The 14746-nt window shown below is 36.3% G+C and overlaps 4 protein-coding genes across 8 annotated transcripts; 2 read left to right on the forward strand and 2 right to left on the reverse strand.

The window, feature by feature from the left end:
- Positions 1 to 688: 688 nt before the first annotated feature.
- On the forward strand, positions 689 to 2864 carry LOC113323895 (protein rolling stone-like). The gene is made up of 8 exons (XM_026572242.1): positions 689 to 1129; positions 1215 to 1248; positions 1327 to 1569; positions 1661 to 1750; positions 1917 to 1982; positions 2074 to 2165; positions 2272 to 2319; positions 2405 to 2864. The coding sequence occupies exons 1-8, from the start codon at positions 774 to 776 to the stop codon at positions 2520 to 2522; spliced, it is 1047 nt and encodes a 348-aa protein (XP_026428027.1). The 5' UTR covers positions 689 to 773; the 3' UTR covers positions 2523 to 2864.
- Positions 2865 to 7300: 4436 nt separating this feature from the next.
- Positions 7301 to 8949, reverse strand: LOC113325023. The gene is made up of 3 exons (XM_026573267.1): positions 8934 to 8949; positions 7417 to 8769; positions 7301 to 7326 (listed from the first exon to the last, which is right to left on the reverse strand). Exons 1-3 carry the CDS (start codon positions 8947 to 8949, stop codon positions 7301 to 7303), a joined length of 1395 nt encoding a protein of 464 aa, XP_026429052.1.
- Positions 8950 to 9179: 230 nt separating this feature from the next.
- Positions 9180 to 11234, reverse strand: LOC113323607. Of its 5 annotated transcripts, none has more exons than XR_003347713.1 (7): positions 11109 to 11234; positions 10721 to 10752; positions 10433 to 10465; positions 10106 to 10213; positions 9901 to 9940; positions 9422 to 9786; positions 9180 to 9332 (listed from the first exon to the last, which is right to left on the reverse strand). XR_003347713.1 is itself a non-coding variant. In XM_026571925.1 (3 exons), the coding sequence occupies exons 1-3, from the start codon at positions 9927 to 9929 to the stop codon at positions 9257 to 9259; spliced, it is 309 nt and encodes a 102-aa protein (XP_026427710.1). In that variant the 5' UTR covers positions 9930 to 10097; the 3' UTR covers positions 9180 to 9256. The 5 variants fall into 5 exon arrangements, 1 of the variants encoding a protein (XP_026427710.1); XR_003347714.1 differs by having other exon boundaries at positions 9422 to 9610; positions 9886 to 9940; XR_003347712.1 differs by having other exon boundaries at positions 9886 to 9940.
- A 131-nt stretch (positions 11235 to 11365) lies between these two features.
- Positions 11366 to 13666, forward strand: LOC113323606 (F-box/kelch-repeat protein At3g06240-like). Its single transcript, XM_026571924.1, has one exon. It carries the CDS (start codon positions 12105 to 12107, stop codon positions 13437 to 13439), a length of 1335 nt encoding a protein of 444 aa, XP_026427709.1. The 5' UTR covers positions 11366 to 12104; the 3' UTR covers positions 13440 to 13666.
- The last annotated feature ends 1080 nt before the right edge of the window (positions 13667 to 14746 follow it).

A 14746-nucleotide genomic window follows, 5' to 3' on the forward strand; every position in this document is an offset into this window, starting at 1 on the left:
ATATTTTCCAAATCCCTCCACTGGAGTATAAATTGGTTAATTAGCATCTGACAAAATGGTTCATCTTCCATTTTGCCCTTCTCAACATCCTCATCTTGGTTGTCCCATACTGACACTACTGAACCATTCTGAAATCTAAACTCAAAATTCCAATCCCATGCCTAGTGTCCATCCTGTCATTTCATGTAATTATTGTCATTCTTCTTATTTACCATCAAGTTTGACATGATCCTTGCCTTGTAATGCAAATATTTAAGGTATAGAATGAAAACCCGCCCGAAACCCCTTTAGTATGGGATATTACTGGCGACATTTGCCAAATGGCGGAAGTGAAGGACGTTTACAAACTAGACTTTTGGGGGTAAAGATGAAAGAAATTGAAAAACAGAGTGCCATTGGGCTTCATTTTCCTTCGCCCAAAACCCAATGATATACTCTATAAGACTATAATACAGGAGGATTCAATCCTCTGATTTCCTGTTTGGTTTGAACCCAACTTGTACTCAAAATACGGACCCTCTTGGCCTTTTAGTATCATAGGGATGGACCAACAAAGCGGAGAAATTTTTTGACCTCTGTCTAGTTGTACTTGTCTTTCTCTAGAAGTACAACTAATAGTCCTACCATACCAGCTAACTCAAATAAGCTTTTCTCTGTTCACCACTCACTAGTCATATAGCTTAAACACTAACCTTCATTATTGTGTGAAAGATCCATCACATTCTGTCTGATCTCTAAATTCTTTAGGTTAGTTTCAAGATAAAGTTGTATCCATGACGGTACTAGTTCCCTGGAACGACATTCTATGCTTCCTCGTAGTTGTCAGCTCTATTTTTCTTTCTATATGGATGCTCCTGCGCCATGAAGAGAATGACGGTACAAGAAAATGTTCAACAAAATACGAGAGCTTATTGATTCCTCAACCTGACAAAGACAATGGAAATGTCATCACTTCAGAGTGGACTCAACCGAATCATGTAGTATCCAATCAGTTGTGGACAAGTTGTTGGAGAAATCTGAACCCTGTATGGCTTCTGGTTACACGGTTTTTATCCTTCGTTATTATGGCTCGTGTTCTGGCTTGGGACATCCAGCTGCATGGCAAAACAGTGTTTCTGTACTACACCAAGTATGTTTTCCTTTTTCTTCTCCTTCATATGATATTCTGTGACACTACCTGTGCTCTAATTATGCTTTTCGTGAGTGATACATAGGTGGACCTTTGCATTAGTCGTCTTCTATTTCGCGGTATGTGTGGTCTAACATTTTCTGTACTTCAGAATCAAAGTGCAACTTCCCGCATCTAACATTCATTTCTGCATATAGCTTGGCACAATAGCATCGGCACAAGGATGTTTGGTGAACTCGAGGAAACCTGTCAACCAAAACAATGGAAAAAATAGTTCGGTAAAAACGAGTATGGCAGAGAGTAGTAATAAATCCAAAACAACCATAAATTTTTCGGCAAACAAAGTCAGAGCTACTGTCAAAGTGCAGAGCTATCATGAGCAGGACAGCATCAAGGAAATAGCTGGCTTTTGGGGATATCTGATGCAAACAGTCTATCAGGTTAGCCTGCCTAAAATACTTCTTTTCGTAGCAAGCCAACTAGGTGGCATTGCTTGAAATATGCAATTGATGCCAACCTTTCTCTTGCCAGACTTGTGCCGGAGCTGTGATCCTTACAGATACCATCTTTTGGTTTCTTATAGTCCCATCTCTCGCTGTTGCAGGAGTCGAAATGAACCTGGTGAGACTACTCAATCCTCGCTGAGAAGTATAAGATTCAAAACCTCGTTATCTAGGATGTATGTAGTATTTACTAGAGCTACATTTGTCATAGAGCTAATGCAGTAATCCTACGATTCAAAACTCATATATCACTAATTTCATGTCTAATGACTTCTGTTTGGCAGTTAATGGGATGCATGCATTCTCTTAACGCGGTGTTTCTTCTCATTGACACCGCTCTCAATAGCCTTGTAAGTATAACGGCCAAATCTGGAGAAGATTTTGTTCCAATTCTAGTTTCTTTACTTGATGAAATTGTGATGGAGACTTGCTTGTTTGTAGCCCTTCCCGTGGTTTCGGTTTGCATATTTCTTACTATTCAATTGTACGTATGGCGTTTTCTTATGGGTTCTTCACGCATGTGGTGGTTCATGGTAAGCTAAACAAAACACCATAGCGATTTTCCATCTTAACAGCAGACAAACAAAGCAAAAGTTTTAATCTTCTGGCTGAATTGGTGGTTTCATTTCTTTTTTCCAGGTGGCCTTACCCATTCCTAGATCTATCAACTCCATGGGCACCTCTATGGTACAACACTAAATCATTATTGAATTTAAGCTCTTCTATATATTCCGCTTTCGCGCTCCTGCACTCATGAGAATTTTATCTACAGGTACTTCTGCCTGGCCCTAATTTACTTCCCTTGCTACGGATTGTATGCTCTGATCGTAAAACTAAAGAATGGAGCATTCTCGAAGTGGTTCCCTCATGCGTTTGTGAGCATACCATAGCGCTGTTCATGGCTTGATATGCGTTTGTGAGCATATCATATATGTAGTACAACACTGATATTAGCACTTCCAGAGTAACTTCAAACACATCTTCACATTCATTGAGGATAAGAAGAAAGACCAAGAGGATGAGGAGGAAGATAAAATTTTAGCTCCACCAATAAGGACGGATTCTACTTGTATTGCCAACTTTAAGTTCTTCATTGACTTTCCTTTAATGTTGATGCGAGAATGACTGCATGTAAATCTTTTAGTGATTGAGAATATCGAGGGATATATGCATATATATATATATATATATATATATATACTCCCTCGGTTATTTTTTAATAGTCTGGTTTCCTAAAATATACGTTTCAAAAATATAAGTTTCGTAAAATCGTTTTTTCTTTTTCTACCATTATCACCGAAACACCTTCACCATCGGTACAGGCCTCTTTCAGCTTCATCTTCTCCCAAAGAAACCACCACCAACAACACCATGCCACCACTACACCACCAGCAACACCGTCGCCACCATTACAACAAAGAAATGTCAAAAACCCATTTCCCATCAAAAAAATCACAACTTTCAGGAGGCCCTTCAATTTCTTCAATAATCTTCTTGATTTCTGGATTCTGTTTAGGAACCACCACTGATTCAATAATGGATTGTTGGATTAATGATGGTTTAACATCAGAATCATCAGCATGGGTTTCTTGGATTTTTTGATGTAATTGATTTAACATCTTCATTATACATAAACCCCGCAAAAAGAAAAATTGAGAAAATTACAACAATGATTGAAAGATTGTTGTTTCTTCTTCCATCACCACCACCTGCTGTTTCAACAGAGGTGTGTTTCTTCTGGGTAGCTGCATGAGTTGAGATGAGACTAGTCTTTAACGAACTGTAGTTTGTCAGAGAGTGGGAGGGATCAGAAATAGAGATATTTTGAGAGATAAAGAAAGATAGAGAATTCTGTTTGTTTAATGGGGGATTTGGTGAACAAATTGGATTAGAAGAAATCAATAACTCGAATGAGAATTTTACGCCCACAAGTTGTTCGAAGAATGTCCTGAATGAGAATTTCAGGTTTACTAATGGTGTTGAATGGCAAATCTTTGACGTCCATCAGCAACTCTGAGCTGAAATGTTACTTTGTTGGTAGTGGCTGTGTAAGTTACAGGATATGAAAGAGGTTATGGAGTTAATAACAATGTTGCTGGGTTTAGTGTTAGTTGAATGGAGTTAATATAGCTACTAGAGTTTCAAGTTGTGTTGCACTGTGTTGTAGAATTTGGAATTGGGAGAATGTGTGGTAAGGAAATGTTGTGAGTGATAATGGATGGTAAGTTTGTCATGGGTCTGAAGATTAGCCAAGAACCAATGCAGAATCTACAGATAAATCACATCATCATCCAATTATGGTGTGTGGATTAATCCAAAAAATGATTCTTTGTATTTATATATGGGAATAAAGGGGCTTCTTGGACAATCAAGAGGCAAAACAAACATTTACAGGACATAAAATTACAGAACCTTTGCAAACCTTTAATCTACTCCAAATCTTACAATGGAGTAAAACAAAAGAATCTAATGCTGTAACATTACAATGGAGTGATCATGGAGGAAATGATCGTAGAGTACATTCCAGATCTTTTATTAGCTTCATACTCCTTTGTCAATCAACAATCAACCAATATCCCCTTTGTAAGCTGTCATATCTTCTTTGCCTGATTGAAGTTCAGGATCTGACATGTTTACTTGGAAAGCTGATCCACAGATTCCATAGCTTTTTCGACAGCATACATCATCTTCTTCGCCTGTACGTATGTGCAAACATAATTATTCAAATATTTTCAATACGGGAGCAGATGCGTAACCTATAGCGCCATTCAAATGATGGGTTCTGTGTATTGACTCAAAATTACCTTACAACCCAAAGAACAAAATCTGAATGAATCAAGCAAGGTCCTGGCACAAATTTCACATGTATTTGTAACTCATTTACCATGTCTTAATTGAGGGCGTTCGTTGAGAAAAACGATTTCAGCATTGTTGATTACATAATGTTGAACACCAGAAATGTTTATGTGCTTCTGAACTTCATTAACCCTAATAACGTTGTGGTAGTTAGACCTCCTTATCTGCAATTGGCGGAACAAAAATGTTAATAAGAGTTCAATCTTCCAAGTGGGTTTCCAAAAATCAAAAAAAACAAAACTGAGAGAACCTACTTAAACAATGCGATGTTCTCTATGATGAATCAGACAATAAGAACAAATGGATTTACCCATACAATCCAAGCAGATATATTTTGTTTCACTTTTAGACATTTCTTCCCCGTGGTCTCTATAAGGAATGCAATAGTTTGCTTCCAGTAATGGCCTTAACCATTGAGCACCAAAGCCAGTGTTTCCTTCCATTGGGATAAGCGGAACGACCTAATCAGAACACACAAAGAGACAAGCTGTCTGAAGTGGAGATACAGAGAATTCTAAATCAGATACATTCTCACATATACATCTGCATTCTATACAAGCAATTTGAAGCCAGCATCATATTTAAAAATTGAAAGCTAGGCTCATGAAAAGAAGCAGTTAACTCATCTTCAGGTGTATCCAGCGTAGGGTAGAAAAGAAGCATCTTTAAATTCGTTATACAATGACACAAGTACCCAAATCTAATCAAGAGGTGTGACATGAAAATAAGGCAGCATTTCAAACAGAATATAAGAAAAAGTGGATGTATTGAACGTAAATGTAATTATGAACAATTCAAGTGACATGGAAAAGGAATCATTTCCTGGTTTGCAGGTAAATGTCTCCACTGATCAAAGACCGATCCCAATGAATCTAAATCTAGTTGTCAATGACAACTGAAAAGTGAAAACATGACATGAGTGTCTCAATAAAACCCCTTTCATTCAAAAGCACCAACCTATATAATGTTGGCAGTACACTACGCGCAGCAGATGATGCATTGATCATAACACAGTGCAGTCTTTCCAGCATCATATTTAAAAATTACAACTCAATAGTTGCAAAGATGGAAAACACTAAACAGATTGTATAAGAAAACCATATTATATAAGATGGCAAACATTAAACATCAACCACTCAACAACAATACACACATTCAGGGTTCATAAAATCATCATATCCTGAAGTGGTGCTCATGGATGCACAACATAAATTTTAAAAATGACACCCTAGATGTGTACGCAATCAAACTGAATCAGGGGCAGCAAGGTAAGTGGGTCACGTAGACATAAGTGGACTTTAAATTTCTCTCACTATTTGTATTGAACTTTGGTCAGCATTATCTAGACATTATGGTCTGTAATGGGGGTGAGTGCGTAAACTAGTTAACTTCGCTAATTTGAAATTCACATTTATGGTTTGTCTACTATAAATTGTATGCAATTGTGGGGGCTTCTGGAGTAGTTGCATTGTTAAAAAATTGTATGTAATTGTATGTACGAAATCAAGCAAGAGATAATAAGCTTACTGGTTCAGGTGGCTTGGGTGCTGAATCACGAGGTGGACGAATGTGGATTCTTCTCCTATATAGCTCAAGTAGTGGCTTCGGAAAATAGACCTCTGTGCAATGATTTCGTGCCAACCCACATACAATCGCTACTGGAGGGAGGTCCATGAGCTGTGTTATCTTCATTTTATTGATAGATTTGGCTCTTTGCAAAAACATCATAGTACAAAGGTGTTTTTAGCTACAAGGAAAAGACTGCAGAGTCACCAAGTATTGTTTTTGTATAGAAGGTGGTGCAATATTAAAAACTTCTTTCTTCCGACAAGGTCAGAGGCGTCCTCAAGCCAGCTCTTGTAAATATCGTTGCCGATAATAGTTTGTTTAAAATCCATGGCAAGCTGGCCCGTTCTTTTTCTTTTCATATTCGCCTTCGTTTGGTTTGCTTTCATAGGGTCTAAAACTGATATTGCACACAATAACCAATAGGCAAAAAATACATGATAAAGAAAAAACACACAGACTCAAGTAACAAGGCAAAAAATATGGTTTTGATTTGAAGCGCACATACTAAATATGACAGCAAAGAACAAATTAGATAAAAGAAAACCAAGTCTTTGAGAACTGTAAATGGTGAAATCATGGTCAAAACCATTTAAGAACCACTACCACAGCTTATCGCCCTCATAACCATACTGACATGTATCATTGTAGGAATTAATCATTCTTTGGTAGCTAGCTCTATGTTTTAGCTTGGTAGTGCGCATATGTAAAGGTAACTTATATATGATCTCAAAAAACTTATTGGGGAATGAATATCAGTTCATTAAATATATAAATTGGTATGCCATAGTAATCCATTTCAGTTAGAGGGGAAAGGGGAAACTCAACTAGTAAGAGAGATGCACATGATTTTCACTTGACGAAATTCCCAGATTCCCACTCAAACTAAAATAAGATCTGGAACGTTTGTATTCAACAACAACAAATTTTCTAATTCATCTACAGACGACGCAAATTTTTGCATATTAAAAAATGAGCTGAAATTCGTTGATGGTCATCTATATGTTAACAAAAAAAACAGGTCCATTCCAAGAACTCAGCCTACCCCAACAGTCTAAGAATGCAGTACATACATACAACTAGCAGAAGAAAACACAAAACCTAGTGAGATTCTGAATTATCGATCAGAGATTCTTTGAAATATAAATTCTTCATACAATAAATTACTAACATGATTCTTATCAGAATGTTTAGAATGCTTGTGGTATTTCTTGTCTCTGTGGCTACTACTACTGCTGCTTTTATGTCATTTATCTCTTTTAACCTTGTCATCTGCAAAAATAAATAAAAAGAATTCAAGCTTGCCATTAAAGACTTCAATAATGTGTAAAATAAGCGAAAAACAAGTTTGAAATCACATACCTGAAGAACTTTCATGCATAATTTCATACTCCCTCATAAATTCCCTGGCCTCATTCAATACTTGAGGATCACACTCAAGTGCATTTGGGAGTTGTCCATCTCTAATTAAACGCCATTTATGCATACGAGGAATCTTGTAGTGAATCCCACCCTTGATTCTAAGAATCTTCTTCATGTAAGATTGTAATGTTATGAAAACATTATTTGCGTCTTCAACCGAGAAATTTTCAAAAGCTCTCGTAACACTTGCGATAAACTCATATAATGTGGTTGGAGCATCAGTATGATGAAGTGCAGATATAGCGCTGAAGAACCCAAGGTCTAAAACATTCAAGTCGGGGTTGTTTTGAGGTTGACACAACAACTCGATATCTAACCCGTAACTTCTAACCGCTTCCATAATTTTTATATCATTCTCGTGGACATGTGGTTTTGCATTATCTTGTTGTATAAAGATTTTATTATAATTATTGAACGACCATTTCTTCTTGATAGCAGGCAACAATTTCTCAATCAAAAAACACCTCATAACCTCTTTTTCAACAGATTTCATGGCCTTGGTTTCCATTGTGCCAGCTTTGCGGTTTTTGCTGCTCCTTTTTGCGGCTTCTTTAACAACAAAAGGCCATATTCCGATCTTAGCATCAAAACCCAAGCGACGACGAGCCACGCCCGTTAAAAACATAATTTTAGTGATAAATTTTTTACTTTCACACGTGCGTAAAGGCTTTTCTTCTTCGACATTAAGATAATACTTTTGTGCTCTTCTTGTAATGTAAAACCATTTTTCAACTATATGAATTTGATCCAACATGTCAATGAATGAATTTGAAGATTGGGTCATACCTTTGTCTATCATTTTTAAGCAAAAATTCACCCTTGCTATCTTGTTTGCATCCGTAAGTCCCGGCCTCAAGGCATTTGAATGTGGTCGAAGATATCCATCCTTGATTCGTCGATGTACTGTTGTGGTTGACAATTTTAGTGCGTGTGCTATTCCTCTAATTGTTGTCCATTTGCAAAGAGGTATCAACTTAATTCTATGTAAATCTAATTGAATTCTCTTTCTACCAACTATATTGACCATCTTAGAAGAGATATCAACCACATCTCCATTTGCATTTTCCAGTTTAGCATCATGCCATAATCTCGAAACAGTTCTAAAACTAACTTTAAACCGAGCGGCAGTATCAGTGATAACTCCCTTGTGAAGTCTCCCATATGTGCTTTCTTGCATCAATTTTTCAAGAATCCTTCTCTTCACATCAGAGGTTAAATTCTTCTTCTTATTTCCATGGCGAATAGGTTCTGGTTCTGCGGTGGTGTTAATGGGATAGTGTATCTCTTCCTCCACTAGTGGAAAGTGCAAAAAAAACGTCTGCCAGAAAACTCTTAAAACCTCTAAAAAGGACTGTTTCTGGGAGCCCTAACATTGTAGTCTTATTACCCAAAATGACTGCTTCTGAGATTCTTTAAATTTTTCAAATTAAGACTATCTTGAACTGTCATCAAAATACCGGTAGGAGCAGTCATATTGCTGGATCATATTTTATATACAAAAAAGAATTGATTCAGCTGAATCCATAACTGATTCAGTTGAACTTTAACTAGAAAATAAAATAAAATATTAGAAACGAACAAGAAGCAAAAACTGAACGAAATTCAATCAATTTACATTCAAATGAGCTGAAGTTAAAACATTCGCTATTCGATTAAAATTTGAATTCCTTAAATGTACAACACACTGATGATATCTTATTTCAGTTGACACTTGGGTTCAGAATAACCAAAAATTTATAAACAAAACATGACCTCACACGAATACCAGTTCTAAGCTTTATTAAATATAATGAATGATGCATCCCTTCCACCTCTCCAGTCCTTGCTCGATGGACAGCCAACAGTCTTCTGTGTTGCTGAAACACATGATTGAGTAAATATAAGCTACAACTGCATAACTCTTAAAATAAATTCAATTAAAAAAGTGACAAACAATTAGACTAACCAGTCATTGCATGGACAGTGAATCAACATTGTATTCAGCTCCAGTCTCAACCAATAGGATTTCTTCGAGGTTTCTACAACCAAAAACTGCAACTTGCTTCTCATCCAAGAGGAGGGTGTTGCTGTCCTCAACCTTGAGTTCGTGGTGCTTCCATTGACCGTGGATGAAGCCTTACTTAAACATGTATGTCTGCGATCACAGAAAAAAATATACCAACCATCATTAAAAAATCACGTTATAAATCATCTCTTAACCAATGGCTTCCCAACTAAAGCTTGAGAATCTGCGTCAATGCCATAAACAGTATAAATCTCATTTCCAATAGTGTCTTCTGCATATGCCACCAACTTATTATTCAGACTGACCTGTAAAAAACATAACAAACAAAGCAATCAACAAGCGGCATCAACTAAAAGAAGATAGATAAACCATAATACATTATCAGAAACAGAATGCAAAACCACCTAATAGGTGCATACTCTGAAAGCTCCAATACTATAATAATCATGTTCTTTCATTCTTTGGCGTTGACATTTTCATCCAGGATACCATGCACCACAAGAAATGGATAAAGATTCAGAAATTATATTTAAAAAGTCCATCTAGCATTTTGCAAGACTATTATACTTGATACAGAATAGATAAAAACCAAAACCAAAGAGCATAAGATTGCAGCTACACTACCTTTGCCAGCTATGCTCAGGCCACTTGATATATGCAAACTTTCAGAATTCCTTAGTTACAAATCCAATTAAAGTACATGAACGAACCTTTTCCATCAGACTTATAATCCTTCAACATAAAACAAATTCAGTAAGAAACAAAGTAAACACCATCAATTAAAACAATTTAAACACCATTCGCACCATGCTATCAAGACATATACCATATCAAATTACTCAATATGAGACCAGAACCACAAAAGACTTTAGATCCTAACAGGATAGACTGTGCACACATTTCTAGTTACCATCAAACACAGAAAAAATCAGTTGAGAAATTAGTACTTACATAAACTACCCTTCTTATCCTCAAGAGAAAACCCTGCAAAAATAAAACACCAAAAAATCCACGATCCTTCAAATAAAAAAAATTCAGTATGAAACAAACTAAAAAGTAAAAACCATATAGTACAACTCATTAAAGCACCATTCGCACCATGCTATCAACACATATCATACCAAATTACCAATATAATATAAGAATCACAAAAGATTTTCAATCCTAATAAAACAGAGTATGCGGTCATTTCTAGTGACCATGAAATACAAAAACATCAATTGAGAAATTAGTACTTACATAAACTACTCTTCTTATCCTCAGAGAAATCCCTGCAAACACCAAAAATTCCACTATTAAGATTCATATCAAATCCTATTTCATACAATTAACAGAAAGCCTAAAACCACACACAATAAAAAAAAAATCAACAGTTAAAAAACAACTCTAACACCCCAGCCCCAAATTTCTTGATTGCATTTACTATCCATTGCAATACCTAAAATCACCCAAACACAAAATATATTTCATAAATCAAATCAGCATCAAAGAATATATCTGAAAAAAAGTATAAGATTAAGATGTGTGTATATAACACATCAACTAATCAATCATCATCAGGAAAAAAAAATTGAAGAAAAAATAGAAAATAACAGAACCTTTATGTAAAATCTTTGCAGTATCTTACCTCATAAAGAAGAAAATTAGCATCATAAATACCTTCTCTTTCATCTGCAAAATTAGCCTTGTTGAGTGTTATAAGGCTATGGAGATGGACGGTTTGGTGCTCTTTCCACATGAAAGCTTATGGAACCCAAAAATCCCGGAAAAGGTAATTTTTTTCGTGTGGACTCTATTGTTACAGTGCAATCCGTGTTTGGATACTTATCGGAATTCTATTATGGTGAATGGATGTTTACTTTGCAAGAAAGCAGTGGAGTCAGATCAACATCTATTTTGGCATTGCGAAACAACTAGGAATGTGTGGCTTTATTTTCTGAATTGTTATGGTTTGCAATGGGCCTTTCAAGGTTCAGTCAGAGATACCATATGGGAATGGAAGAGAAGAAAAACTAAGAACTCAAATGTTAGAAATCACATTTGGGACATCATTCCTTTCGCGTGGATATAGAGAAATGAGAGGCTTTTCAATGGGCGTTACAAATTTTTGGAGGAAATTCTCAATACGGTTAAGGTTTTTATATATAACTGGTGTTTAGGTACAAAAATCTTTTACGGAATCCATCTGAATTCTGTATTGTACAACTGGAGGCATTAATGCATTAATTTAGGCTACCAGTTTTTCTTTTTGTTGAGTTTTGGGTTTTTCTTCTACGAGCTCTGCTACATTTGAGCTTGTGTTTCTTGTATTTTCTACAGACTGCTCTGTACCATCTTGGTGAGGAGTGGCTTTTTTAATCTATTGTTCCCTTCGCGAGTCAAAAAAGAAGAGAACTATTCAGGATTACGAAATCCAGGAAGAGGAGATGGAATTGTTTTCCTTTTCTAAATCATCTTCTGAGATAGCGGTGAGAATCACCTATTAATTCGGAAACACAGTTACATTGGGAAACGTCTATATATATAACATATAGCGAATCGTCTATATACACAGACAACAAGGGCTTTTTGAATTCTTTTTCGGCATAAATACTAAAACTCCAGTCACCACCGCGCAGCAGCAATGTCAAGCATGATCCTCCCCCCACACAAAAAAACAAAATACAGAAACTCCAATCACCACCGCGCAGCAGCAATGATCCTCCTCCCAGAAGATGTGATACAAGAAATCCTTCTAAGGGTACCTGCGGAATCGATCCTTAATGTTAAGTATGTTTGCAAGACGTTGTTTTCCTTAGTTTCTAACCCTAGTTTTGTGAAACATCATCTAGATCATACGATCCACAACCGAAAAAATCGATCTAAGTTTATGTTTATGATTCAAGACGGCACCAAACCATGTTATCCTCTAGTTAGCACAGTCAGTTATGATGATACACTCTTTTCTAACTCTTTCATATCACCAAATAGGGATGATGATTGTGTTGAAATTGATCCCCCATTCATAGACTTAGCTATTCCAATTCACTTCTTGGGATCTTGTAACGGTTTGATCTGCATCATGTTTCAAACTAGTATGGTTTATGGGTTGGTGTCATTCTTTGTTATTTGGAACCCAACCACTAGAGAATATAAGGTATTACCCAATTCACCAACTAGAGTAACAAACCACTACTCTTCTATATATTCATTTGGTTATGATTATAAGCATGATGACTACAAGCTTGTTAAAGGTGATTTCATACAAGATGGTTCTGTCAAGATGCCACCAAGTGAGGAGGATGTTTATGTATCTGAGGTATATTCATTACAGTCAGATTCATGGAGAAGCATTGACACCATCCCTTATCATATGCTCAAGTATATCCCTTTTGACAGTGTATCTGGGGTGCTTGTTAACGGATTTCGCCACTGGTTAGCTAAAAGAATACACGGAAATAAGTGGCTAAGGGAGCAGTTTATAGTCTCTTTTGATTTCAGCGAGGAGAGGTTTAAACAAATGCAGTTGCCAAATGGATTTCGGGACAACCGTCCTCTCCACACTGTGGGAGTGTTGGAAGAGTGCCTATGTGTGGTTAATGGTGTTTGGGTCCTTGGGGAGCCTTGTTATCAACTTGAGATATGGGTGATGCAAGATTATGGTGTCCAAGAATCCTGGACTAAACGTTTTGTCATTCACCCGACGGAACATCGACAGATTTTCGATCTATATCCACTAAGAGTGATTTGGTCTTTCAAAGATGATAAGATTCTTCTATTAAAGACTAGGGATGAAAGACAGTTTGTTCTATATGACCCAAAGAAAGATACCATTACAAGTAGTTCAGTACCTGTACATGCAGCGGAGAATTACGTCGAAAGCTTGGTTTCACTTAACTCCGGTATTTATATGGGAAGTTGCGGAGAATATGCCGACAATCTACATCAACCTTTGTTGATCGAAACTCGTCAACGCTAAATTCTTTATCGATCAAACAAAATTGGCCTTGTTATTTAACAACCACCTGCTGGTTTGTTTACGTGATATTAAATTAAATCAATTTAACCATTAATTTGAACCTGGAACTGTGTGATGCATGATCAGGGGCGGATCTACATTGTGACGACTGGCTTAAGTCAGCCCTAAATCCAATAAAAGCTTCCATTTTGTAGTGCAATTGTATTTGATAATAAAAAATCAAGCTTAAACAATAGGCTTAAGCCAGCCCAAATCAAGTCAATTTGTTTTCAAGCTATCCCAACATTCATTTTCTGGTTCCACCACTATGCATGAGTTATTCTTCCGTCTAGTTTCTTGTGTCTCAGGTATTGCCGAACATGCAGTACAAAAACAGTGAAGTTGGTGTATAACTGTGTGGCAGAACTCAAGTTGGGTGGCACACTAGATAGGAGAACATGTGACATGATTGGCGAAGCTAAACCAGAACCTGCTATGGTTATTTATATCTTTCCTGCTATTTAAGGATACATAAACATCACTGCTTTTTATAAGACTAGTAGGTATCAGCCCGGCATATGGCCATGCTCAACCTCTTCGATTATAACTTGGGTTTTGTGTCGTATGGTTTGTTTTTACGAGTATTCTTGGGTTATAACATTTTCTTTTTTATTTAATACAAAAGATAACATATATTAAAAGAGCTTACATGAGAACATTGCTTAAATATATTATAAACAATATGCTTTAAATATATTATAAAATGTTATGTTTGAACAACATTGTTGCAATGGGTTTAGTAAATTTAGTTGGATAACACGTGACTCAATACAAATGCATAAGATAATTACGCTAGATAGTAGATTGCACAACTTTTTATTTATTTATTTGCTAAGAATCGTGTTTGATCAGAAGCTGGGTTGCACAGGTGTAGACGCGGACACGACACGAAGGCGGACACTATAAAATTCTCAAAAAACTAGGACGCGGACATGTATATGCATATTTTATGTATATATTATTTATATATACAATCATGTATTTATAAAAATTAGAAAATGATGTTAAATGTGTATATATTTCAAAAGAAAAGAAGATATCGATTGTTTATACACGCCGAAGGTCAAGCAATCAAACATTATTAAACACATGTCACAATCAAAATGCATTCTTGGAACAAGACATAAAAAATTCCCTAAAATCATAAAAAATTACATAAAATTGGGAAGAGTGCCCTGGGATCGTGCCCGTTGTCCGGCCGGCCATGCCTTGACCATTGCCGGTCTCACACTCCATCGTTCCCTATTTTATTATTATTTTATCTCCCT

The sequence above is a fragment of the Papaver somniferum genome, chromosome 11 (genome assembly GCF_003573695.1).
Source record: "Papaver somniferum cultivar HN1 chromosome 11, ASM357369v1, whole genome shotgun sequence".
NCBI classification, from domain to species: domain Eukaryota; kingdom Viridiplantae; phylum Streptophyta; class Magnoliopsida; order Ranunculales; family Papaveraceae; genus Papaver; species Papaver somniferum.